Source organism: Macaca thibetana, chromosome 5, assembly GCF_024542745.1.
Source record: "Macaca thibetana thibetana isolate TM-01 chromosome 5, ASM2454274v1, whole genome shotgun sequence".
NCBI classification, from domain to species: domain Eukaryota; kingdom Metazoa; phylum Chordata; class Mammalia; order Primates; family Cercopithecidae; genus Macaca; species Macaca thibetana.
This window is the reverse complement of record NC_065582.1, coordinates 68547451-68572652: the sequence shown is the minus strand read 5'-3', so window position 1 is coordinate 68572652 and position 25202 is coordinate 68547451. Positions and strand designations below refer to the sequence as shown.

Below are 25202 nucleotides of genomic sequence, written 5' to 3'. Positions count from 1 at the left end.
TGGAATTGGCAAAGGAACTGGCATTCAGTATTTAGAGCAGCCAAGTTTGCTCAGTCCACAGCTGTATTTGAAGCACAGCTCTCTGCCATTAGTCAATGGAACTTGCACAAAATTCAATTTAGATGTAAATGTTGTGATTCTTACCCTGCTTTCATATCTCTTTCATCTTTTTCCATACCTGAAGATCACCCCAGGACAACCCAACAGAACTTGGGATCCTGTGCATAATAGAAGGCAAAATTCCGCAATCTGTAATTTACAGCTTGACCTCTTTATTTGAAGAATGACAAGCTTTATTCAGCAGGAATGAGATATTCAATATTACTCTTTTAAAATAGCCATAAAATAGAAATAGAGTCTGCTATTTCTTTAAAAAATGTTTTTGAAGTTATATTTTACCATAATAAAACTGGTTGAATTTTATTTGATTATTTAAAACATATATGCATGCTTGTTTGTCTCTCTCACTTAAAGTTCTTACCATATCCAGAAGAGCTGGAAACATCAAATGTTGCTAAAACTCAACCATTGGAAATGGGCCATATTTGTGACTAGATCAGTTGCTCTTACCAAATTGCTCATGTAGCAATCTATGTCTAACGTTATAACTATGACATTGGTTAAGCCACAATCTTGTTACTTCAGCCGTATGGACCCACAGAGCACAAACCAGGTTGGACAAATGCAGATGCCTATGAGACATTTACCAGTGGTTCTTGAGTGTGACATGCTTCTTCCAAAAACTGTTCATTGGTCTGGCAATGTGGAAATTATCAGGCCTGTATGATGAAATGAACTAATATATTAATCCTATTTAAATAGGTCTGAGTTCATTTTATAGGAAGGGATGAGAACGAACAGTCAGACTTCTATGCCTATAATGTATTCATATACTTGGTTCTGTTTATTATAAACAATTTTTCTCAGAAACACACTACTGTCAGAGTTATATGGGCATTTTGGGGTTTTCAGTCTATCTTGAAATAACTATTGGTGTTATTCTGTTATATCTTATTTACACAAGTTGAAAGGATTATCTCAAAAGGTAATTATAGACAAGAAATGAATATTTGTTTATTTCCCAGTCATGGCATTTGATTGGGTATTAATCTTGGCCGGTGTTTACAAGAAAAGAGAGACACAAACAACATTTTGAAGTTGCACCTAAAAACTGACCAGTTCAGACAGTAATACTGCTAGACTCAAAAAAACAAAATAACACATCCATCATACCCCCTCGTTGGAAGAGTTACTTTTTTCGAGACTGTTCTGTCTGGATCTCATCACCCATAACCAGTACTGATCTGCTCTGACCTCTCTGTTTTATACCTCTGTTTCAATTCAAAACATTATGCCCAGTTCTGAAGAGGCTTGGGGCCTGGCTATTCCCTGGGAGGTTGCTTGATTGTGTTCCTGGCTCAACGTCTAGACGACATTTCTAACAAGTTCCAGGGAAACCTTACACTGTCTTGCAAGTTCTCCTCTGTAGCATAAAGGGATGATAAATTACATTATGGTACTTCATTCTTATTTCTGTTTTTTAATGGATCTTCTACTAGGAATCAATGTCCTTCCCTGCATTGCCCTCCTCCCGGCTATACTGTGGGATAGCCAATCTCGCCCTCTCCTTTTTGGGATCTAAATAATGACAGTGTAAGATGAAACTGTGCCTAAGACCTTGAGCTATTCAATCTTGAGCTAATGGTTTTTCCGTAATGAAGATCTACAGCCTTTTATTTCTATTACACTTAGAGTGAATATTTACAAATATCTTTGAAAGAGTTCTAAGGGTCCATCTGGAAAGATATTTTAAAAGACTTTATTTCTATACTTTGATGACTGTTTCTCAAAGGTCAGGAATGGGGAATGTAAAGAGAAATGAAGGAAATCTTGCTCAGATGCATGATCAGCCACTCCTGGGAAATGAAAATGTCCATCAGTGAGATGCAATTCTGACAGAGAGGATGGTGATCCAGGTACAATGCTCCAGCATAAGGTTACATGAAGGACAGAATGCAAACATTAATAAAATCAAATTACACTGGATCTCTTGCTTCTCTTGACTTCTTAGATCTCTCAGAGAAAGAAATGAGATAAAATTATACTTCTCTCCACACCCCACTTCTCTCCCTGTTCTCCTTTCTCCTACTTCCCACTTTCAAAACAACAAAGGCCCAAATCCCCAAAGACTCTCTATTTTTCTGGCTAAAACTCTCTGGGGAAACACAATTGTGAGTGCACCTTGGTGCTTCCCAGGTCACTTGGCTGACTACATATAAAGACCAGCTAAAGTCTGGCAGTGGTCACTCTACTTGGTCATAGGGAGAGGGCCAGAAGGCAGGTTCCCAGCCTATTGTATCTGGGGGAAGGAAGTGGCTGGAGATGCTCCAGATGACATTGTCCTCCAAGTTAGATGCTTGTTTTTGTGTTGTTTTGAAGCTAGCCAGTGAATAGAGACAAAGAAGTATACTCTGGGTGAGTTGTCCCATGCTTTCTATAGTGAAGAAGTGCTTAAGATGAAGTCCTGAGTGAACATTAAACTGGGAGTAAGAATGTCTGGATTCTAGTCTTCATTGGGCCTCAATCTCCTCATCTGTAAAATGAGATGGTATAACTAGACCATCTCTAGAAGGGATTGGTAAAATATTGGAAAGGATACTGGATTGGTTTCAGCTACAACGGATTCCTTGAATATATACAAAAGTGTGGGTGTGTGCGTGCGTGCGCACATGTGTGGTTTCATTCAGAGTCAAACCGTTAAGAATCATTAAGCCTTTTTCAAACTCTGAAGTTCATCTTTGTCATTTTTTAAGTCTCTTCATCATATCAAAATCATAATTTTTCAAATGTGTTCTGAGTAATTATAATAAGTGCTTTTCAGCACTAATCCTTAAATGCATGTTTAAACATTTAATCTAGAACTTGATTATAAAGTAATTTAACAAAGAAAATAATCTGTTATAATTCTTATAGATTTTTTATTAGTTTTAGATTTTAAAAAACAGGGCTTATAATTAAAGCAATTGACTAATTATTTCAGAGCCTCAAGGTCGTATGTGCATGCAAACCTAGATTAGAAATACTTTGTTTCTCTAAGAATAACAAAATGACCATAAAATTTTTTTCTTACAAGTTTGAAATGGTCGATTATGGGTAACACATACATTCCTAAGGAAATCCGAAATGGTCTTGAAGAATAAGTTTCTTTGAAATGGTAAGTAACACAAAAAGTGTACTTCTTTTTTTTGGAAAATGATTCACAAATAACCCCTTTAAACCAAGAATTGGTGATTTATATTCTGGTCAGGATTTTGGAGTCTGGGCAATGCCATTACTCAGCTGTTTTGACTATGAGAACTTTTACAAATTTATTCTGACTTCTGTGATCTTTAATCTCTTTTCTACACCTGAAAAATAATAAAGATTGTAAACTAAATGTCCTCAAAGATTCTTCCCTCCCCAATGATACATGACTATACTTGGGACTCTAAATGCCCTGCTGTCAACAGAGCTATCCTGAAGCTTACTGAACACAAGGTGGTGCTTTCATATGAGCTTCTTTCTAGTTCTTTTGTTAATTAAGAACAAGTTTTTGTTTTTTGTCCCCAGTTTAGCCAAATGCTCCTGAAATAGAAATGCATTAGTAAATAAGAGAGCTTCATTTTTAATAGGTTTTCCCCTTTCTTTAGGAATGATAGAAGTTTCATAACGTGTATTTCGTTTTCTTAATAATTTCAAAAAGGCACATTTCACTGGGGCCATGAAAGAATTCTTGGATTTATCCAGACTATGTAGAAACCACCATCACAGCTGGCTAAAAAGCAATAGCTTGGTTAAATTGACTTGGCCTGGTTCCCAGGGTTTCCCAGGCATTAAGCAATATCTGAAAGTTAAGTCTGTCACCTTCAGAAGCTGCAACAACTCTTTGATTCACTGTAGTCCCATTTAACACATTGTTATGTAATAATATATATATATGTCAGTAATATGAGAAAGCTGATTTTTCTTCAACGGCAGCACATTCATAACTTAGGATACAGCATCTCTGGGATGCTGTCAATTTTAAAGTCTCTCTTTCCAAGTTGGTTGGTTACATAACCATGGGGGTACTGTTCTTTATCTGTTAAAAAATTCAGGTGTCATTACTGTTGGGTACAGATGTGGTCACTTTTGTTTAGATATCTTAACACTGAGGAGTTGGATGATAACGTTTTTAGGAACTATCTTTTCCTAGGGCAAGCAGAGCACAGTTTATAAGGACCACCACACACACTACCTTGGTCATAGCCATCTATACTCCACAGGAATGTTGCTGTTGAATGCCCACCATATGAATGGCAGGGTCAGCGTGCAGGGGGCAGTAGAGGTAAAGGGATTATACCTGTCCACACTTGTAGTCACAGTACTTTAGAATCATAGAATTCCACCAAAGACACCTCTTACAATAGAAAGTATCTAACAGTGTCATCTCATCTAAATCTATCACCACCTAATGTTATAGATGGGAAAGGGAGATGATGGGAGGTAACAGATTTTCTTAAAGTCATATTGCTTTAGGTGATGATAAATTCCAGACTTTTCTGATTCTTGGACCAATGTTCTCGTAACCCCTCATGATTCATGTATAGAACCTGTGGAGAATGAAGTTACTTAAAAGTGCCCTTTGTGCACGGTCTCTGATAAAATATTTCTATTATGATTTGCCTAAATTGTCTCTTACACCCGAAATTACTTTTTAAAAATCCATGAAAAATCAAAGTTAAAAGTAGCAGACCATTAGTGTTATAAAACAACAGCTTTCCTAGTTTTCTTCTTACTAATAAACGTCCTGATTGGTGTTTGTTAAGTTGCGTCAGCTAGAGGTTAAAATAATTATTTAATTATTTTGCTAATATTCAAACAGATGGAAAATACTTGAAATATCTCAATTTTGTACTTAAAATAAATGCTTATAATGTGATATATTTTAGGTTATTAAGGACAATTTGTTGAATACTTATCGAGTCAGTGTTTGATTTGTCCTATTCTTTTAAAACAAGTCTATTGTAGCTCTCTCAACTCTCCTAACAGCTGGCTCCTATTCAACGTCAAAAATACAAATTTTAATAACTATTTCTAATGACATAGTAACTTAGAGAGATGGGGCATCCCTTTTTAGTTACTAAAAAAGGGTCTGTTTTGGTGCCAAACTACAGAAGGTGCAGTTTTGAAGACAGATTAGAAACTAAATACACCAAGGTAGCTGCTTGGGAAAACGAACAGTATATAATCTAATATCTTTAATTTTATGTACATGAATATAATGTATGTCAACTTTGTACATGAGATATAGTATTTAAACATTTTACTCAACAAACAAGAATTTACAATAGCAATATAACTGACTAGAGGGCTATCCACTTAATAATACTTAGATTAGATCTGTAATAGGAAAAGAATAGTTTACAATCATAGAAACACTGACATTTAAAACAAGAATTTATAAAATAATTTATATATATCCTAGCATCTATAGAGAGGAATGATTTGCATTTGTGGGTGTGTGCAATGAATGGCATATTTTAAATTTTTAGGTAATAAAATAATTTAGAAGCAGTTCATGCAGTGGTCAAAGCAAGGAATGGCAAGTTCCTTTAAGAAGTCCTCTATCTTTGACACCAACCGGCGTAAGACATACACTAGGTACCATGGGGCACGCTAGAACAAGTCTCCTTCAAGAGTTACTTATATAAACATCAATATACACACGTTGATATCCTTCCTTCCATAGTACAAGTACAGGTCACAACTTCTCTCAGCTGTGGGAGTAGTCAGTTTATACTTAAAGTGATTTAATGTCCCTCCTGGAGTTCTACATAATATATCTCTATAATAAGGTAACTAACAGAACTTTCTAGTTTTCACAACCTTACTCTGATACTTTACAGAGTGCCCCCCATGTCCTATGACATAAACATCCAGCAGGTAAGATTTGCCAGGCTGAAGACCTTTAATTGTTTCTGTGGTCACTGCTTTCTGCAGGTTTTGACTATGGAAATATTTACAGAGGACCTTTTCTGACTTCTTCCTGATATCTGGTCCTAGGCATTGGTTTTGCTCTCTTCTCTTCTGGTCTTCATTGTAGTCATCATCCACTTCTTTTTTGTAGATGCAAAACTTATTCCTTTCCTGAGTGCCTAGCCAAGCCACGGTGGCCGAGGAACAGGTACGGAGCTTGTCAAAGGCTTTGATTCTTGTGTCTTCAGGAAGAGAGGGAAATGACTGCTTAGTAGGCCTTGTGGTAGCTAGTATTTTCAACACAGATGCTCCTTTCTTGTTTCCTTTCAGTCGAATGAGGTATTTCGCTTTAGGTTTTCCTCTAAGCTGAAACTGCTGAATGCCTTCCACATTCTGAGACAGAAGAAGTTTCCCATCTCTTCTCACTTGGATTTGGACAGCATCCAGACACGAGTGAATAAAGAAGGTGACTTTTTGGTGAGAAGAGACTGGAGCGAACCGTAGAAACTTTGCTCCCTTCCTTTTAACAAATATATCTGTTACCTTCCCATCTTTTAGCTCAACTGTCTTCTGTTTGGCTTCTTCCTTGGTCCTGGCAAAGGTACCTACGTAAGCGGTGCTCATGTTGCTGTTGACGTTGACCACAAATACATCAAAGTAGTACTGCGTGTCGGGTTTCAGATCAGAGACGGTGAAGATGTTCTTGTTTCCTATGCAGATTTTCTGAATGTCAACCTTGGGCCTGGAGTAGACATGACGCCCCAGCTTTGGAAAAGGCTTTGCTTGGAAACTGCGTTCTTTACCTGAATTATCTGAAGGAAATCCAAAGTGGGCAAAGTCAAAGGGGCTGAAGTCCAGACCAGGTTTCGGTGCCATCATAAAAGCATCATCTGCACTCAGTTTTGCTTCTACTGCACAGAGACTTTTGAAATTGTGCTCTTTGTTGATGACCACGCAGTACTGAATGGGTTGTTTCAGCAAAGAGGCAGTGGGGCTTGGTTTCCAGGCCAAAGTGATCGTGGTGCGCCCCAGTGAGGTCACATCTACTCTGGGGTCATAGGGTAACTCAGGGTATGGCTGATCAGATTCTGGAGTTGTGGTGGCATATACTTTGAAATGTGTATCTTTCTCTGTTGAAAGAAGATCCAACTGATATAAACCGGATGGGGAACTAGAAGATATAAAATACTCAACATCATTGCCTTTGTAGGAGAATAACTCAGTGCCTTCCTCATTAATGATCTGCTGCTTCTGCTGCTCAAGAGGTTCCAGATCACCTAGAAGACACATGAGAAGCACAGGCTACTGTCAGGGCATACACTGTGGCTTGCCAGCCTTAAGTTATCCTTTTATCTTATTTCTTCTCCATTATGAAAATAGTACATGTTCATAAGTAAAAATATTTATAAATGTATTCAAGATAATATTTATTTTGACCATTATACATCATGCTCTTATATATGTGTGAGGCTTTTCTGAATTTCAATTATTTCTTCAGAGCAGAATCCAATTAGTAAAAATTTCAGGTCAGAGACTGTAAACTTTTGAGATATTATGAATCCTGACTGTCAATCTGCTTACCAAAAGAAATGTATCAGTTTGCATTTGGATGGCCAGTCATTTTGCTAATTTCACTACTGTTAGAAGGACTAGACAATCTGATTAAAATACAGAATATAAAGTACCAGTAAGAATGTTTGGCCGGGTGTCATGGCTCACGCCTGTTATCCTAGCACTTTGGGATGCTAAGGCTCTAAGATTACTTGAAGCTGAACCTGGACAACAAACAGAAACCCTGTCTCTACAAAAAATAAAGATACAAAAATTAGCTAGGCATAGTGGCACATGCTTGTGGTCCCAGCTACCTGGGAGGGTGAGGCAGGAGGATTGCTTATGCCCTGGAGTTCAAGGCTGCCGTGAGCTATGACTACACCACTATGCTCCAGCCTGGGCAACAGAGCAAGACCCTGTCTCAAAATAAAATAAAATAAGATGAAAATTTAAAAAAGAGTGTTTAAGGTTCAACGTATAGAACATGCACCCAGGAATAACATAGGAATAGTGTTAAAACTAAACTAATTTTTCCATATTTTGTTACTGTAGGTAGCAGATATCACACAGATACCAGTGTATACATAAGTTTCCAGGGCTTGGTGAATGACTGGGTAGCTGCAGTGAGAAGAAACCTTTCCCAGTTTATCACTGCAGGTTGAAAGTGAGCTATACAGAATTTCATATTCCTAAACACAATCATCAAACGGATATATTAACATCAAGATTTGGCCAGGTGCAGTGGCTCACGCCAGTAATCAGCACTTTGGGAGGCCGAATCGCTTGAGCTCAGGAGTTGAGACCGGCCTAGGTAACACAGTGAAACCCTGTCTTTACAAAAAAAAAAAATTAGCTGGGCATAGTGGCATGCACCTCTGGTCCCAGCTACTTGGGAGGCTGAGGCAGGAGAATTGCTTAAGCCCAGGAGATGGAGGTTGCAATGAGCCGAGATTACACCACTGCACTCCTAAGCGGCAGAGCGAGACCCTGTCCCAGAAAAACAGGCCCATCAAGATTCGTTTTCTGTATCTTGGTCTCCTTACTCCCCAAACACACTTCCATAATTTTCCTAATTGTGATGTTTGCTCCTCTTTGTAACTACTATAGCTAGCCTTTGTAGCTATACATATACATAGCTATATATATGTATATGTATAGCTATATATACAGCTATATATATGTATATGTGTGTGTGTATATATAGAGAGAGATTATATATATGGTCTTCTGTAGGGCACCGTTGTCAAGCCTTCACCTTTAACCTATGATGCCCTTAAAGAGCTTTCAGGGTGTCATACAGACTCTTCTCATTTCCCTTTTATCTTATTATTTGCTCTCCATCATGTCTTCTTTAAATGCTTAGCCCATTCATCCTACTAACTTTGTTTTCATCTTGGCCTTTAACTACTACTAAATGCCTCTCTGCTTCTCTGTTGCCATCTCTTATTCCCTGGAGATCAGAGGTTCTTAACCTTGGCTGTATATTAGAATCACCTGGAGGGCAGTGCTAACAATCCCAAAGTTCGGACCTCACCCCGTGGCAATTAAATCAGCAGTTTTTAAAGCCTTATATGTGATTAGGATGTTTAGGCAAGATTGCAGACCACAGCCATAGTGGCTAGTCCAAACCTCTCCCCTTCTCCTCAAGCCATCAGTCCCCGTACCTGTCTCTCCTAACCTTTTGTCAGGATCAATGTCATCTGATGCCACCCTCCCACCTCCCTTATCTCTGTCTCATACCTTCAGCTTCACCTGTGCACCCATGCTGCTTTTTCTTACTAACACACAGAAGTTTGTATGTTTCACAAGCCTTAAAACCATCCATTCAAAGGTCCAGGGGCAGATCTATCCGCTGCTTACCTGAGCCTTCCCCACTTGTGTCCTCCGGAAGCTCCTGAAGGCTCAGCTTCCACTCCAAAGGTGCATCACAGGGCGTCACTGTGACTGATAATGGAGTATTGTCTTCTTCAACCACAAAGAAATACCTGTGGGAAAGTGGACCAGTTTAGACCGTGGTAACTCTTTCTAACATTTACAATCAAGACTTACCAGAGAAATAATTTGGTTTTAATTTTGTTTTCATTTTACAAATTTTATAAAATTTTCATAAAATGTCATTGTATTTTCTCTTAACAGAAAATAAAATCGGCTATTTGACACAAAACATGACACGGCATTAACTGTGGAAGTCCAACTGCCTCAAGGATCTGCAACCAGATTTATCATCAACAAATACAGTGTGAAATAAAAGACATTGAACTCAAAAGTATTTTGAGTTAAAAATCAACACTTACCTGTTGTGTGGTATTATTTAACACATGCCCTGCCATTGCAAAATGAATCACAACCAAGAAAATTTCCAGGTTTGATGCCCTAAAGGTGCTGTGCTTTCCATACATTTGGTGATAAATTTGTACATTACCTTGAGGGCACTCTGACATAGTTACAACTATTTCAAAAGATCATTTTCACAGCAACCTAGTCCTAAAGTGTATGTTTGTCTCTGGCACTATAATGCTGTATTCACATTTTTACATTAGTGACTTTTATTCACAGCTTTACTATTTCATCTCTTTTTATTTGTTTGTTTTGAGACAGGCTTGCACTGTCTCCCAGGAAGGAGTGCAGTGGTGTGGTCATAGCTCCCTGCAGCCTCAAACTCCTGGGCTCAAATGATCCTCCCACCTCAGTTTCCTGAGTAGCTGTGTCTACAGGCGTGTGCCACCATATCTGGCTGATTTTTAAATTTTTTGCACAGATGGGAGTCTCACTATGGTGCTCTGACTGGTCTCAAATTCTTGGCCTCCAGTGATCCTCCTGTCTCAGCCTCCCAAAGCACTGGGATTACAAGTGTGAGGCACCATGCCTGGCCCATTTCATATCTTTTTGAATGGCATTATCTAATCATCTTTTGAGAAATACTTTTAAAAAGTAAAGAACACTGTGTCAGTCAGTAGAAAGACACATTCCTCTATCACAGGTTTTCTGTTGAATTAAATAAGTTAATGATTTTAAAACAAAATTTAAAAAATCAAATGTTCTACTCCGTGCTTTCCCCTGAGCCTTTATTGTAATGCCTTAAAAAGAATAAAAATATTGCTTAACTATAGAAATACCATATATTCTTACTCCAAATGACTTAGACAGTTTCATTTAATTATCTTTCAAAACCTATAATCTTGCCAATGAGGAAACAGTGGTTTCGATTCTAGCAAGCCCAGAGTTGCTCACTGATTCCATGCAGAGAAAAACAGCCTTTGCCTCCTGTGGATTGAACCTCCTGGATATCTCTTGCCTTCCTATTCTCTCCATAACCCTGACCAACACTGACCGCCGAGCCTCCGACCGCAGCCGTCTCCTCTGCTGGTTCCTTCTCACCTCCCTGAACTCTAATGTCGGGAGTGAACCACAGGACTGTGCTTGAACATCTCTTTTCTACCTATGCTCACTCCCTGTGTTACCTCATCCAGGCTCATACAATTAAGGAATTTTTCCCCAAAGCTAAAATCTAAAGCTCCGACAGGACTCTAAGCTGGAAATCACACAGTACATTTGCTTTTTTAGGAGATTCCTCTTGCTGCAGTTTTTGATTTGGAGTTGGTGAAAGTGGATGTATGGGAAACTACTCATTAATTCATCCACAAACATTCCTTGAGAAGTCTTTGAGACTAAAGAAAAAGCATCCCTGAAGAAATGACTTTAAATGTGAGTTGGGGCAAAGGAGTTCTTTTCAGGCAGAGAAAACCACATCCCATAGATGGCAGGGTGGGTACGGTTCAGAAACTACAGAAGTCCTTTGAGGTTTGAGCACAGAGAGTTAAATGGGTAGTGACAGGACAAGAGACAGGTGAGGTAGGCAGAGGCCCTGTCACTACAGAGGTTTGTGACTCATATTCACATTTAAAGTTATTTCTTCAGGGATGCTTTTTCCAGCTCACTCTGGATCAGGTCCTCGTATGTATTCTCAGAATGTCCTATACTTTTTACTTTTGGGCACTTATTGTTACTTGTGACTATATAATTATATTATTATTTGATTAATGTCATTTTACTCACAAGGGCCCTGTTAGGGTTCATTTATCACGCTTTTGTGTTCCTAGCAATTAGCACAGATTTTTGCATGTATGTACTTGGTCAACATTTTAAAATATCTGAATTACTAAATGTGTAAATAAAACCTAAGAATCCTAACACCACACTTCTTGTTCTAGCCTGGTTCATATACCTAGAGTCTGCTGCTACTTGAAGACGTAGAATCTGAATTGAAATATAAGTACTTCCCCCCTCCACTGCCACCATTCCAAGATGCTTTTGGATATGGAGAATGGCCGGGAGGCAGTTGGCAGTCAAATAAAGTGAAGATCCTATAAATGCAAAAGCAACTTATTCATAATACAGTAAAGTTAAACAATCATCTAGACAAAATAGATGATTGAATTGTTTACTGTATGGAAAGTTTAATGTACCATAAGCATTCCTGAACAGAGTGTCGGAAGGCTTAATTTTTAATGCAGTCTACTTTTTGTGAGTAGAATTTTGTCTCTTTGGCCAGATTGCATGGGAGTTATTAACCACATAAACACAATTGAACCTATCTATATTACAAAGAAATAGATACAACAATAGAAGTAGATTGGTATCATGTGAGTAAAAGAGTGTTCAAAACTTCTTGTTTGATTTTAGGTTTTATGTGAATAGCAGAGCTAACTAACGGCACAGAAAAAAACAATGTCCAAGTTTGTCTATTACCTTCTGTTCTCATTTCACACAAGGAAGTAGTTTATTTCCCAAACTGTGTCTTAGTAACTTAAACATAGGTCATAGGTAACCTATTACAAATAAAACAATGCTTGCATTCCACAAGATAATCATTATGCATATAAAGCAGCAGGGAGTCCCTCTTAAGTCAACATTTTCATATGGAAGCACTTAGATTAGGAATAAATGATAATTTGAATATACTTAACAATTTGATGGTTGCACAATTCGACAGTTGCACAAAGCAACCGTACAAGAGAGTGACAATCAGAGATGACAGGACGTAATCTACATGTTCGAGATATTTACTGGCAAGTGAGGGACACAGAAACATAATAACTAAGGAAACACGGCCCCACATTATAGTGCCAAAGCTGAGGGATAATCACACCATGAGCCATTTAGCGTTTGGAATTTATGTACAAACATAAGAATAATTAATGCATTTGTTGTCTTTTTAAATTTACTGCTGTGAAACTTTATCTGGAATTTCTTTTTTAATTTGGAATATAAACAACATCTATGTGTGCTTATCACTGCATATTTCACACCCAGAAATGAAGTTTCTACTTGTAGCTATAATCCTTTATTAGTATAAGTCTGCTTTTACTAATGTATGTTAACATTTTTTCATATTGTGGATACCAAGGGCCTCAATAATTATTGGTGGAAAAAAGATAAAAATAAAGAATGAATAAAAGAAAGAAATAAAAATAGAAAATGTTTTATAATGTCTCATAATAAAAACATGGAGCTTTTCTTCAGAAGTGTAATCTCTAAAACAACTCTTAAAGGCAACTTATTTTTAAGAAACTGGAAGACTAAACAAGATGAACTATTTAATTAAGTGATTTGATTACATAATGTGGAATGCTGTATTTAAAGTATACTGCAAAGAAGGCAGTGCACAAGTGCATTTGGGAAATGAAAGTAATTTCTACAGAAAATTTTTGATTTGATTTCACTCACATGTAAATTTCAAAGGACAAAATAATATGAAAAGCCAAATGTGTTCGCAAGAACTCAGTTAATAGTTAAGAATAACTAGAAGTATGAGGACTGCTTTGTATGCCTTTTACTGTTTTCACAGACTCAATTTTAGTCAGGACCGAGACAGTAAGTTCCTTCAATGTAACCATCATTTCCTTTTCTGCCTTTACTCTCATGAATGTCATTTAAAGATTCAAAATTATTTTATATGTTATTGACAAGTCAGTTACTAGTCTAGTGTGGTCATGCAAACAAATAATTTCACTCGAGCAGTGCCGAAATGATATCCAAACAATAGTTCACTCTAGTTAATGTATTTTGACTAACCAGATGGAGATATGACTGGGCCATTAAATGGAAGGGGTTCAGACCACCTCCTTCCATGATTACTGTTAATGAAAACTGAAAAGATGACCAATGATCTGATATACCTCAATCTCTAGAAAATGGGTTATTATATGTTCTGAGACAGTTTAATCCTTTGGCATGTCACTGTATCCCAGGTTAGAAGGAAAAACTGGTTTTGAAATATAATTATCCAAAGATTAACTGTGTGTTCTAAACTTATAAAGGGAGAAAAGAGTTTGAGCACTATAAAGTAGGTAATTTTAAATGTAATTAATTTATAACATATTATTTATATTATTTATATATTTTTTTAAAGGTCAAAACATTTAGAAACTTTATGTGAGCCCAATTTGTTGATGTTGGAGTAAAGGTAAATAAACAGTGTCAGTTTTTATGACTGTTTAGTTTGATTCTCTCAGAATCTGATAATATTTGTTGAAGAAATATTATACTCCTAAAACATGATGCATTAAGTGTGGTATCTCACGCCTGTAATCCCAACACTTTGGGATGCTGAGGCAGGAGGATCACTTGAGCTCAGGAGTTAGAGACCAGCTTGGGCAACATAGTGAGATCCCCATCTCTACTAAAAATTTTAAAAATTTGTGGGGCAAGGTGGCACACACCTACAGTCCCAGCTGTAGGTGTACTCATGAGGCTGAGGCGGGAGGATTGATTCATCCCGGGATGTTGAGGCTACAGTGACCCATGATCATGCTACTGCACTGGGCAGACAGAGACCTTGTCTCAAAAACAAAAACAAAACTTAATGCAAATTCTTGAAGAATTATACATATTCATGAAAATTGATTTCATTTTAATCCTACAGAATCCTTCTTAGAAATATCCTACTGTACTGAAAAGAAGAAAATAATCATTCCAAAATATAAGAAGTGCAAGCATTGCCTCCTCCACCCAAAAGGAGATGACAATCAGCAAGAATCAAACAGCCTTTATTTCATAATGAGAAGTTGCACTACCATTTTCCCCCTTACTTACAGAAAATCGGTGATACTCTTCATAGGGTGACATGTAAATTACCTAAACTAGGTCTAAAGGTTACTTTCTTTTTTGGAGGCATCCTTTGTGAGCTTTTTAATAAAGAAAATACTGCAGGGAGAGTACCTTTTAGGTGTATCTCTAAAGAGATAACTGCTAATTTCAGCTCCATCTGGAATTACTGACGAATCATGAAAAAATGCCTTGTCCCGGATCTGCATCTGAAAAAGTTCCTCATCCCGGGTGGGTAACTTCTGGGTCCTTGAGCTGAGTGGAAACAGAAGCCACAGCAGACACCAGTGGAGCAGCACCATCCTGAGGCAACAGAAATGACTGCTTTATAAGTTTTGTAGGCAGACACTCAGGCAAGTCACAGACTTTCTAAAGGGTTAACACTATTTTAGCTTTGATGGAAATTTAGGGACACATCACGTATTTTGGATATATGCACATGATCTTGAAGGCAACTTTACTACATTTTTTCTTCAAACGACTTCATGATGTTGAGAATAAATTCACTAGAATTTCAGACATTGAAAAGATTTTGAAATGAAAAGACTCTTGCTGCATTAACTTCTCTGGGTATTGAGAGAGAAAATCCTCACTTCATTACAGCAGAAGCCTATATGGACATTGTAGATAACATTGTATCAATGTCTCAAAGCTTGTATGAAAATAATCTCTTAAGGTCAGTTCTTCGAACTATTATAAAAGTTAAACCAATGGTTGGCTGGTATCACTGTTCAGCAGACAAGTTGCTAATTGCTGATACGGTTGAACTATTACATTCAACGTAAGTCAGAGACTCTTTGAGAACCAGAAAATTATCACTGCTCAATTATTTTTATTCTTCCCTAAAATCTGACTAGGGATTATACATATATAACTCTCTATATAGTATTATGCTTTTTCCAAGATCAAATTTTCTTAAGTCAGGGATTTATAAATCATAAAGTTCATCTCTCTCACAGATTAAGCAATTTATCCAGAATCACAAGATGAGTTATTTGTTGATGTCTAGTTGTTATCAGGTACCAGAATCTTCAACACAACGTTGACATATACACCTCTATCGTTTTAGAAAATGGGCTTGAACCCCTACTCACACATCAAGTCAGAAAGGTGTATATTTGGAACATTTGTCTTAACTTCCAGCAGAGTACTTTCACTAAGTTACGTTTTGGCATTTGTCACTGACTTTCACCAAAGATCCTCTAAGTAATGATGGATCATTCTCTACTGCATCGTTGTAGGGGTGTTGTCGAAGACACTGTCTTCCACATGTCTTGATGTTCCCAACAGGAAGCCCCAGGTAGGCAAGTTCCTTGACATGACAGTCATGAAAAAACTTTGCTTCCTCTGACCATTTGGTACATTTTTTTTCTCACAGAAAGAAATACGTAAATAATTGTTTTCCTTTACCTCTTGGACTTAACATGCGTCAGGGAATTAAAGCATTAGAGAAATATAGTGTTTTTACACTGAGGTACTTGAAATAGCAAATGTTTGTGATAATTCAAGATGAAATGAATGCCAGTTTTATTTTTAAATAGACATTACTATAATCAATCTCTAAAACATCATTTGATTTTCATTTTATCTTTCTTTGGATGCTATCAAAAATAGATTCAGATCGCAAAAATATATAGTTTGAAGGAAATAAACATTCTCCTTTTTACAAGGTGGACATGAGAGGTGGATTTTTCACAGCGAGCTTGTGCAAAAAGCATTTTACTTTTTTCCAAATATTCTTTTCTTCTCTGTGTTCTGCGGTTTTCCATACAAAATATCTGCAGTGATTTAGAGCTACTATGTGCAAAGCACTGTGCTAAGTTCACGAGCTGCATTACAACTTTTAGTCCTCACAATAAGCTTATGAAATAGCTGCTATCCTATGCAAAAATAAACTTCCATTATGTAAGCAGAGAAAGGATATAAATACAGGTGGATCTGACTGCAGAGCCCAATGTTCATCCTCTGTAATAACTCTCCAGAAAGCCATAATAACTTATTATGAGGTTTTTCCTTCCCACTCTTATTTCTTAATTGTATTGCAAGTGTAAGAAAATTCAACTGAGAGCTAAGAAACTTGATGTTTAGTTTCAATTCCTAACTAGATGTGTGATCTTAGGCAATTCACCTAGCCACTCCGGACCTCAGTTTTTTGAGGATTTTGGATGGGTGATCTCTAATGAGCAATGCTTCTGTGACTGAAATAAACTTTTCTTCCTAACAAGCTGGCAGTTTAAGAGTAAGACCAGGCCTTCTTAAGTTGCATGAAGTAATCCAGATGATTGTCAAGGAGAAATCCAAAAGAACTTGGGGATGTCAGTGGGAGCTCATGAGAGTTGCTAACAGTAGGCAAGGGCTATGTCTGCAAAAGATGGCTGGATGGATCAAAATCAAGACTAAGTTGATCTAATCTAACCAAGCAAGGACATGGGGGACTGACCTGAATGGGACCTCCCTCACCGCTCTCTGTCCCTCCTCTCTGCTCCTCTTTTGTTTGGAGCTAACAAAAACAGAAAATCCAAATGACATTTGATATGCTGCCTCTGTTTAGAAATACCATAGACATGCCACATACAATTGTACCAGTTTATTTCTCTTTGTAGTACCATCCCCAAAACTTGCCTTGTGAGAACAGACGAGGCCAACTAAAGAAGAAAATCTCTTTAGAAATAGCTAGAATTTAGCTTTCTGTACTTGTTAGAAACCTATAGCAAACATGCTACCAGAGCACTTGAAAGCAAGATACACAGGTGTATTTGCCTCAGAGCCACTCAAGGCTTACCTCCTTAGGCCCCATGCTTGCCCACAAAGCTGCCAACCACAGTGCCACAGTATGACTTAGCAGGACCAGCTGCCTAAGGACTCAGGATATCTGGGATATTTAGGTCAGCCCCTGAGTTAGAGAAATAGTGTTGACTGATAGGAACTTTCCCTGCATCCTCAACTGCCCTAGGAAATAACTCTCTTTTTATTAAATCAGATACTTATAAAAAATGAATTCTGGCTGGGCGCAGTGGCTCACGCCTGTAATCCCAGCACTTTGGGAGGCCAAGGCGGGTAGATAACGAGATCAGGAGTTTGAGACCAGCCTGGCCAACATGGCAAAACCCCATCTCTACTAAAAATACAAAAAAGTAGCCTGGCGTGGTGGCGGGTGCCTGTAATCCCAGCTACTTGGGAGGCTGATGCAGGAGAATCGCTTGAACCCAGACAGTGGAGGTTGTAGTGAGCCAAGATCATGCCACTGCACTCCAGCAAGACTCCGTCTCAAAAAAAGAAAAAAAAAATTCTGAGATAAAAACAATATTAATAAATTTTGTCATGTACATGCCACATGCCAGGCATTCTTCTAAGTTCTTTAAGTATATTATTTCATCTAATGCTAGCAACAACACTATAATGTAGGCACTACTCTTTTTTCTCATTTTAAAAATGATCAAAGTGAGACTTAGATCGTAAGGTCAGACAATAAATACTATCCGACATAAAAAACATGAACTATTTATTATAGGTGGCTTAAAATATGGTAAATCTGATTATTATATATTCTCCAATTCAGCTACTTAACAAATGAATATTAGTAAACAAATTCAAGTTATAGGATTATGCAGAGTAAGTGTTGGGAAGCAATTCTCCATGGGTCTCTGTGTTTGTTTTTGCAGAAGTACTTGGGAGCAGAAGTACTGACTGCTTTTGTACCACGTTATCTTTTCAAGGATATTTGTATAGTGAGCAGCCTTGGAAGATAAAGCCTCTGGAGCAAACAGCAGGCATGGTTACCACCCATTATAAAAGATTTTATGTCCCTAAATTCAGGGATCCTCTCCTGTAATAAAATCCAAACATGGCCTAGTGCCCTCTGGCCCTGTTTGCATCATCCTGTGGGAAGTGGGGGGTCAGGGAGCCAGTGGAAGAAAATAATGATACTCTGCCTGAGTAATACATCACTGTGAGTAATCACGTCCTTTGTCTCTGACCCAGGAGTATCATGCCTTCTTCTAGCATCCATGAAACTATGACAGACTAATTTATTAGCTTGCAAGTGGGCTAAAATCTCAAATCTTTCATAGTTTTTGACACTAAGCTTCTATTTATTAAACTATTTTACTGGTTTGCCTACTTTATTGGTTCCGGTATATGTTTTTATTTAGATGATCACCAATAAATAGGTAAGAGACTGAACTTTATCTTTTGCTTTATCAAAAACATCATATTTCCCAAAATAAAATTCCATCAGGCCACATTTTTTTTTTTCTGAAACAGTTTTAACCATCTTAATTGCTATACCAATTATGAGCAAAACAGAGTTTTCAAAACAGTTTTAAAAACTAGTATGGACCCCAAACACAGAAATTTATACTCTGTCAGATTCTGGTTCTACAAATATTATCTAATAACATGCAACTACTGTTGGGGAAAAATTTAAATATTAGGGAGCATTGATGGCTTGTTCGATTTGGTGAGGTTACAGGCAGAAGTTAAAATGTATTTAAAAGAAGCACTGAATATAGCTAATCAAAAAAATGACGGTGCAGATACATTGTATATATTTTTAGAACTTACATTTGCTGATAAAAATTATTCAAATGGTGGTTTTAAGATTTTACACATTTTCCCCTCCCAATAAAATGTTCTCTCTCAGATACACAGTTTAAGAACTAGTCATTTAGAATAAACAATGAAAATTCATTCTTCTTAAGCAAAAGCCTTAAATTGCTTTATAAGAACAGACTTTTTTCCTAAAATTACAAAAGTGCCCTCCAATGGCATAACTTTTCCTCTCATTTCTTTTTGTTACTTCTAGGTAGACAGAGCTTATCCAGATTTAAACTTTACATTAAATAACATCAATCAGAGTTTCACTTTAAGCACTATTTCTTTTTTCATGGCCATCTGGTGGATGATGTAGGAAATGTGTTTGCACAGCAACAAATCTTGCTATCTTTCTACAACTGAGGCTTTAGTTAAAACATAAGTTGAAAGTTGCTAGGATAATTCCAAATATTTTTATTTTGCTAGGCAGATCAACTTGGCTGCACAGTTATCCACAACCCAGAAGAACTTGGTAGTGTTATTCTGTAACTGAAAAAATTGACTTTGTTTCAATTGAAAAGTGCTAATGAATAAAAGATATAGATGCTAATATATAATTCTGCTATTTTTATGTTGTCAAAGGCCTTCTTCATATTTGGCACAAGTCCTCAGATACTGCTAAAACTGAGGTGAGAAAATAAAAATGATCTAATGATTTGATACACCTCAATCTTTAGAAAACAGATTATTGGTGATATGATATTTTTCTTTGGAATGCCAATATCCTATTGGTTAAAAGGGGAAATAAAACTGGCCAAAGATTAACCATATAGTCTATACTTACAAAGGTAGAGATGGGTTTGGATAATCCAAAGTAAATAATTAGTTTATATGGTGTATGAATATATACACACACACATATTTTTAGATCAAAAATGTAGAAACATTATGAGTTCGATCAGTTGATATTGGAGTTAAGGCAAATGAGTAGTAGTCCCCAAAGAGAAAACTTTTAAATATAAAAATGGAATATCTGCTGCCCACTTTCTGGTGAGCAGGTAAATACTATACAACTCAAGAGATGTGGAAAAGGGATTCTTTCTAATATTTTAGGACTATGGTGATGGGTACTTGTTCTCCCCTTCATCACCTCCGGTTTTAAAGAAAATGTCAGTGAATAGATTTAAAGCATTTTTATTGCTCTTCAAGGAGTAGGGAGTGGAGCAAATGATGGATAACTGAGCATGTACAAACAATTCTAAGACTTTCTTTAGCATTAATTTGAACTTCATAGTCTATGGAACTTTTAGATAAATTAAACAGTCCAACTGACCTGGCATATCCTTTTCCCACAGACCTGTGGAAATGCTTGTGAATTATAAAATGGTCAGTGACAAGCAAAGTAAAACTTTAAAGGGAGTTTGAGTAATTTATTGTATCAATTAAATGCCCAGAATTACCTCTATCATCACAAAAAAAGCACAACATACCTAAAAAAATTAAACTTGCCCCAGAATGTCTATAGCAGTTCCACTACTGTCATTTTGCAAAATTTATCTGCAATTACATAAGATCAGAAAGTCAATTTATTCACCTTGGTTAAACCACTGGTTCAGTTAGCTAACATTTATTATTTGAAATTGTATGAACAGTGATAAGAAATAAATCTGGCTACTTTTTTTTCTTAAAATTCCACTAAATGGTTTTACCACATATAACAATTAAGACTCTTAAGAGCAGACTCTTATTTCAACCACTAGAGAAAGCTTGTCTTTAATATTTACAGACTGCTATTTGGTTATATTATCTGAGCAATTCAAACAATTGCAAATCTGGTAGATATAAAGTTCTTTTGGCCTTTCATGTAATGGTCCAAGGCTCTCAAAATAGAAGACGTGATATAAATTAAGGCACCGTGACCTTTCTCAAACTGTAGCTTCCTCAGAACAGCAGCCAACAGCTTTACCTACCTGTGATAATATGATCAAAACAAATTCCTCCATCCCTTCAACACCAACAACAAGTTCTTTGCAGAAATGTATAAATGTAGCTGTCAAAAATATCATCAAGCTCTTATACAAGTTACATATTATAAAATTTAATATCAGATTCATCAGTATAAAGATAACATAAAGTATAAAATTTGAAAAAATATATAGTATCACTGAGATTCGCATAAAAATTACCTAATGTGCCTGATCATGTGCAGGCCACGAAGTTGAAATAAATTTACAATGACAAAAAAGGATGGGCATTCTGATTTACTTGAAGCGAATGTATTGAGAATAAATGGAATCTAATGTTTAATTAAAGAGAGTGGAAAGTGTATGATTATAATTTAGCGAGAATAATTTCAAGCAATGGTCTGCCACAGAGATTTCTGTCATTTTATTTTCCTAAGTGCAAATATTTAGTCTTTTAAATTTCCATTTTTAAGCTCAAGGGCATTTGTTTTTGTTTGAATCATTCATGTCACATTTGATAATAAATCTGAAGCATTTGGTCAAGGTATAAGAAAAACATATATAGCTTTGGTTGGGGGAAGAGCCTTGTGTCTGGTGTTGACTTGCTGGGCAGCAAGCGAAGGGGACTGCACACTTGAATACTGAATGTCCACCATGTGTCAGCGTGAATGTACGGATTCCCTCAAGGCAAAAATGCAACAATCAAAAGTTGAATTCCCAAAAGCTGTTTTATTTTGTTTTCTTTTGCAAGCAATGAAAATGTCTGAAGTTAGTTGTTCTTAAAAATCCAAATCTGTTAAAAATTTGAAGGAAATATAGCTTATTACAGACTGACATTTCCATATTTGAAAAGGGAGAAATAAAGCAGATGGAAGTAAAGGATTCCTGGTCTGCCCTGAGGAGTGGTCTCTGGCACATGCTAGGTGAGCTCTCGCTCTGTGATAACATGCCAACTTCTACCCAGCTCAACAAAGTAGAACCGACATTATGTACAGAACTCATGCACTAAAGCTCTCTAAATGCAGGCTGTCAGTGCACAGTAGCATGATTATTAAGGGTTTTAGAGTTCATTATGTCAATAATCTATGGATTAGGGACTTGCACATGCATTTCAACTGCAATCATTCCAACCTCCCTTAGCACTTTTCTAAATGACTGCCAACTTTCCTTCTGGAAGGAAATTAAATTAATATAAAAAAGCAATGTGAAATTAAAACATGCCAAGGATTCGAATAAAGTTTCCATTCTGTCATGCACTCCCTCTGAGTCTCATGATGCAGAGTTCATAACAGGGATAACGTTAGGGCATTCTAATTTAAAAGATGGCCAAGCCTATACAATCCGAATTATTTCAAAGAGGATCAGATTTTAAAGTAAGTAATCTTGTATTCCCATCAATATTAATGCCAATGAGAAGAATAATGAACAATAGAATTGGCCGAAATAAATGTCCCATAGATAGTAGTCTGTAATTCAGGAAGCCAGACCCATTTTAATAAAGAAAGGAGTAAAACTCTTAAAATGTATCAGATGGGTGATTAGAAGATATGACAAAGTTCAAAAGCAGTGTATGGGAGAATGCAAAGAAAAACTCGAACAAAATACTAAATACCTTCTTCCTATCAAAATGTCCTCTACATGTGAAACTGAGATAGCTGGGATAACTTCCATTGTCTTAGGTGATGCTAATGATTCTTAGAAAGCCCCAAAGGAAGGAATAATATGCTTGGTTGCTTTTCTTGCTTTTGTTTGGCAACTAAGCCTTATTTCCTGTTGATCTGCAACAAAATGAAAATGACTTCCTGTGCAACATTCCCCAAAGCAGTTTACAAACTGCATACGTCATTCTCTACTGAAATTTAGCTAAGATGGAGCATGGCAGTGCGCCAGTAGCATTTAGCAACAGCACATATCAGCCTGGAAGGTGAGGCATGAATTGTTGTGGTCAACAAAAAATATTGAGTCCCTGCAGTGTGTAGCACCATAAAAATTTGATTTTTTTATAGCAATTTTATCCAAGAAGTTAACTCTTCAGTAAGTCACTCCATGGATTTCTTAGGATACCAAAACCTAAATATGTCCAAAAGAGCAAAGATGAAGAGAATAAGAGTTTGTCAAGTATTGATGTCATGCTCCAATCTCAACCGGGTACTGTGAGGTCTCAAAAAATATATATATTTTAGGAACTTAGAATCTATTTATGGGGCAAAATGTACCTGCCCAGCCAACAGAGTCCAAAGTCAGCATTTCCACTCATTTATTATTTTAATTCAATATCTATATAATAAGTTTTTGCTACATGCCAGGTACTCTTCTAGGAACAGTTGTGACCTCAGGAAGTGAGTGTTCTAGTGGTTGTGACAGGCAACACATAAACAGATACACAAGAAAACACCATTGCTGGTAGCTATGCTAAAAATTAAAATAGGCTTGTGTGAAAGTGTGGTGATGGGCTGTTTTAGATTGAGTATTTAGAGAAGTTTTCCTAGAGGAGATGACATTTATGCTGTCATCTGAATGACAATAGGAAGCCAATGAAGCAAATAAATACCAGGAGAAAAAGCATTCTGGGCAGATAAATAGCTGGTGTGAAGGCACTGAGGTTGCACTAAGCATGAGGTATTGACAAAAGGAAAGGACATCAGTGTGGAACAGAGTGGGTGAGGGAAGAATGGAAGACCAAGTAAGTTATCTCGGCACCAAGTATGTGCCAATCACATAAAGATTTACACCCATATTAAGGGGTTTGGATTCTGTTCCAAGTGTGTTGGAAAGGCCCCCACCGCCAACTTTTTTGAGACAGGGTCTTGCTCTGTTGCCAAGGCTGGAGTGCAGTGGTGCAATCATGGCTCACTGCAACCTCTACCTCCTGAGCTCAAGAGATCCTTCTACCTCAGCCTTCTGAGTAGCTGGGACTACAGGTATGTGCCACCTTACTCAGCTAGTTTTTAAATTTTTGTATAGAAGGGATCTTGCCATGTTGCCCAGGTTGGTCTCAAACCCCTGGGCTCAGGTGATCCTTCCATCTTGGCCTCCCAAAGTGCTGGAATTACAGGCATGAGTGGAAAGCTCTTTAAGCATGGAAAGGCCATGAAGTGATCCAAGCTTTTTCAGGAATAGCCCTGTCTACTGTGTAGAAAATGAATTTCAGAGAAGAGGTAGTGTTAAAAGCAGAAAACAACTTCATCTTTATGAAAACAAAAAGATGAGATGAAGGCTACTGCAGTTGCCCATGGTAGAGATGGTAGTTGTTTCAACTTTGGAGAGGAGATGAGGAATAATGGAAAAATTGGGGATCTGTTTTGCAGTTGGATTGCCAGAATGTGCAGGTAAGTTGGAGGAAGGAAGTGAGGAAAAAAGAGGAATAAAAAATAACACATTGATTGTAGGAACATGCATATGATAAAATGACAAATAGAAAGTAATGCAAAGATGGAAGAAATGAGAGAAATAAATTAGTCAAACAGAATTTTCAGGTGGCATCTAATAGCCTGAATAGCTGTCTATCTTAGATGCAGTTTTAAAAACTAGTTATTATATTTAAGAAGGTATTAGAAGAGAGGAGAAAAAGAGGAAGGTATTCTCTTTAAATGATGAGAAACATAAATGAGGAAAGGCTACAGTGGAAATTAGTAGAAAGTGTGGTTAAAAAATAAAAGACTGATTTCAATTATCATGGTGGGAAATGTGATCTGCCAGACACATGGATGGTTGAAGAGACATATTAGAGAAAGGCAATACATACACACATGAAGTATGCCCCCCAAGAAGTCGCTTCTTTGAACTTAAATTTTAAGTGAAGGGATGCATATTATTTGAGGCCAACCCATTTGTTAAAAGTACCCAGAGGAGAAAGCAGTTCGAAGGCATATTTTTGTCCTGGAAAGTGGTTATGGTAAATGAGAAAGAAACAGAATTAAGAAAGACAGATACGGAAGGTACAAAGAAAATTTGACAAGAAAATATTACGGTTTGGTATATGTGACCAGACCTCTTCATATGCTGTATCCAAACAGATAGGCTAAATAAAATCTATGAACCTTCCTAGAA

General features: G+C 37.0%; 1 protein-coding gene across 2 annotated transcripts in view; it reads right to left on the bottom strand.

Moving 5' to 3' along the window:
• Positions 1–876: 876 nt before the first annotated feature.
• The window catches only part of NDNF (neuron derived neurotrophic factor), a 40906-nt gene continuing 16580 nt past the window's right edge, over positions 877–25202 (bottom strand). For both annotated transcript variants that reach the window (XM_050792637.1, XM_050792638.1), the window contains exons 2-4: positions 14770–14958; positions 9409–9533; positions 877–7274 (exon numbers count right to left, since the gene is read on the bottom strand). In XM_050792637.1, coding sequence (XP_050648594.1) covers positions 5881–7274; positions 9409–9533; positions 14770–14958 — 1708 coding nt within the window. In that variant the 3' untranslated portion in view covers positions 877–5880. The remainder of the gene's footprint in view (positions 7275–9408; positions 9534–14769; positions 14959–25202) is intronic.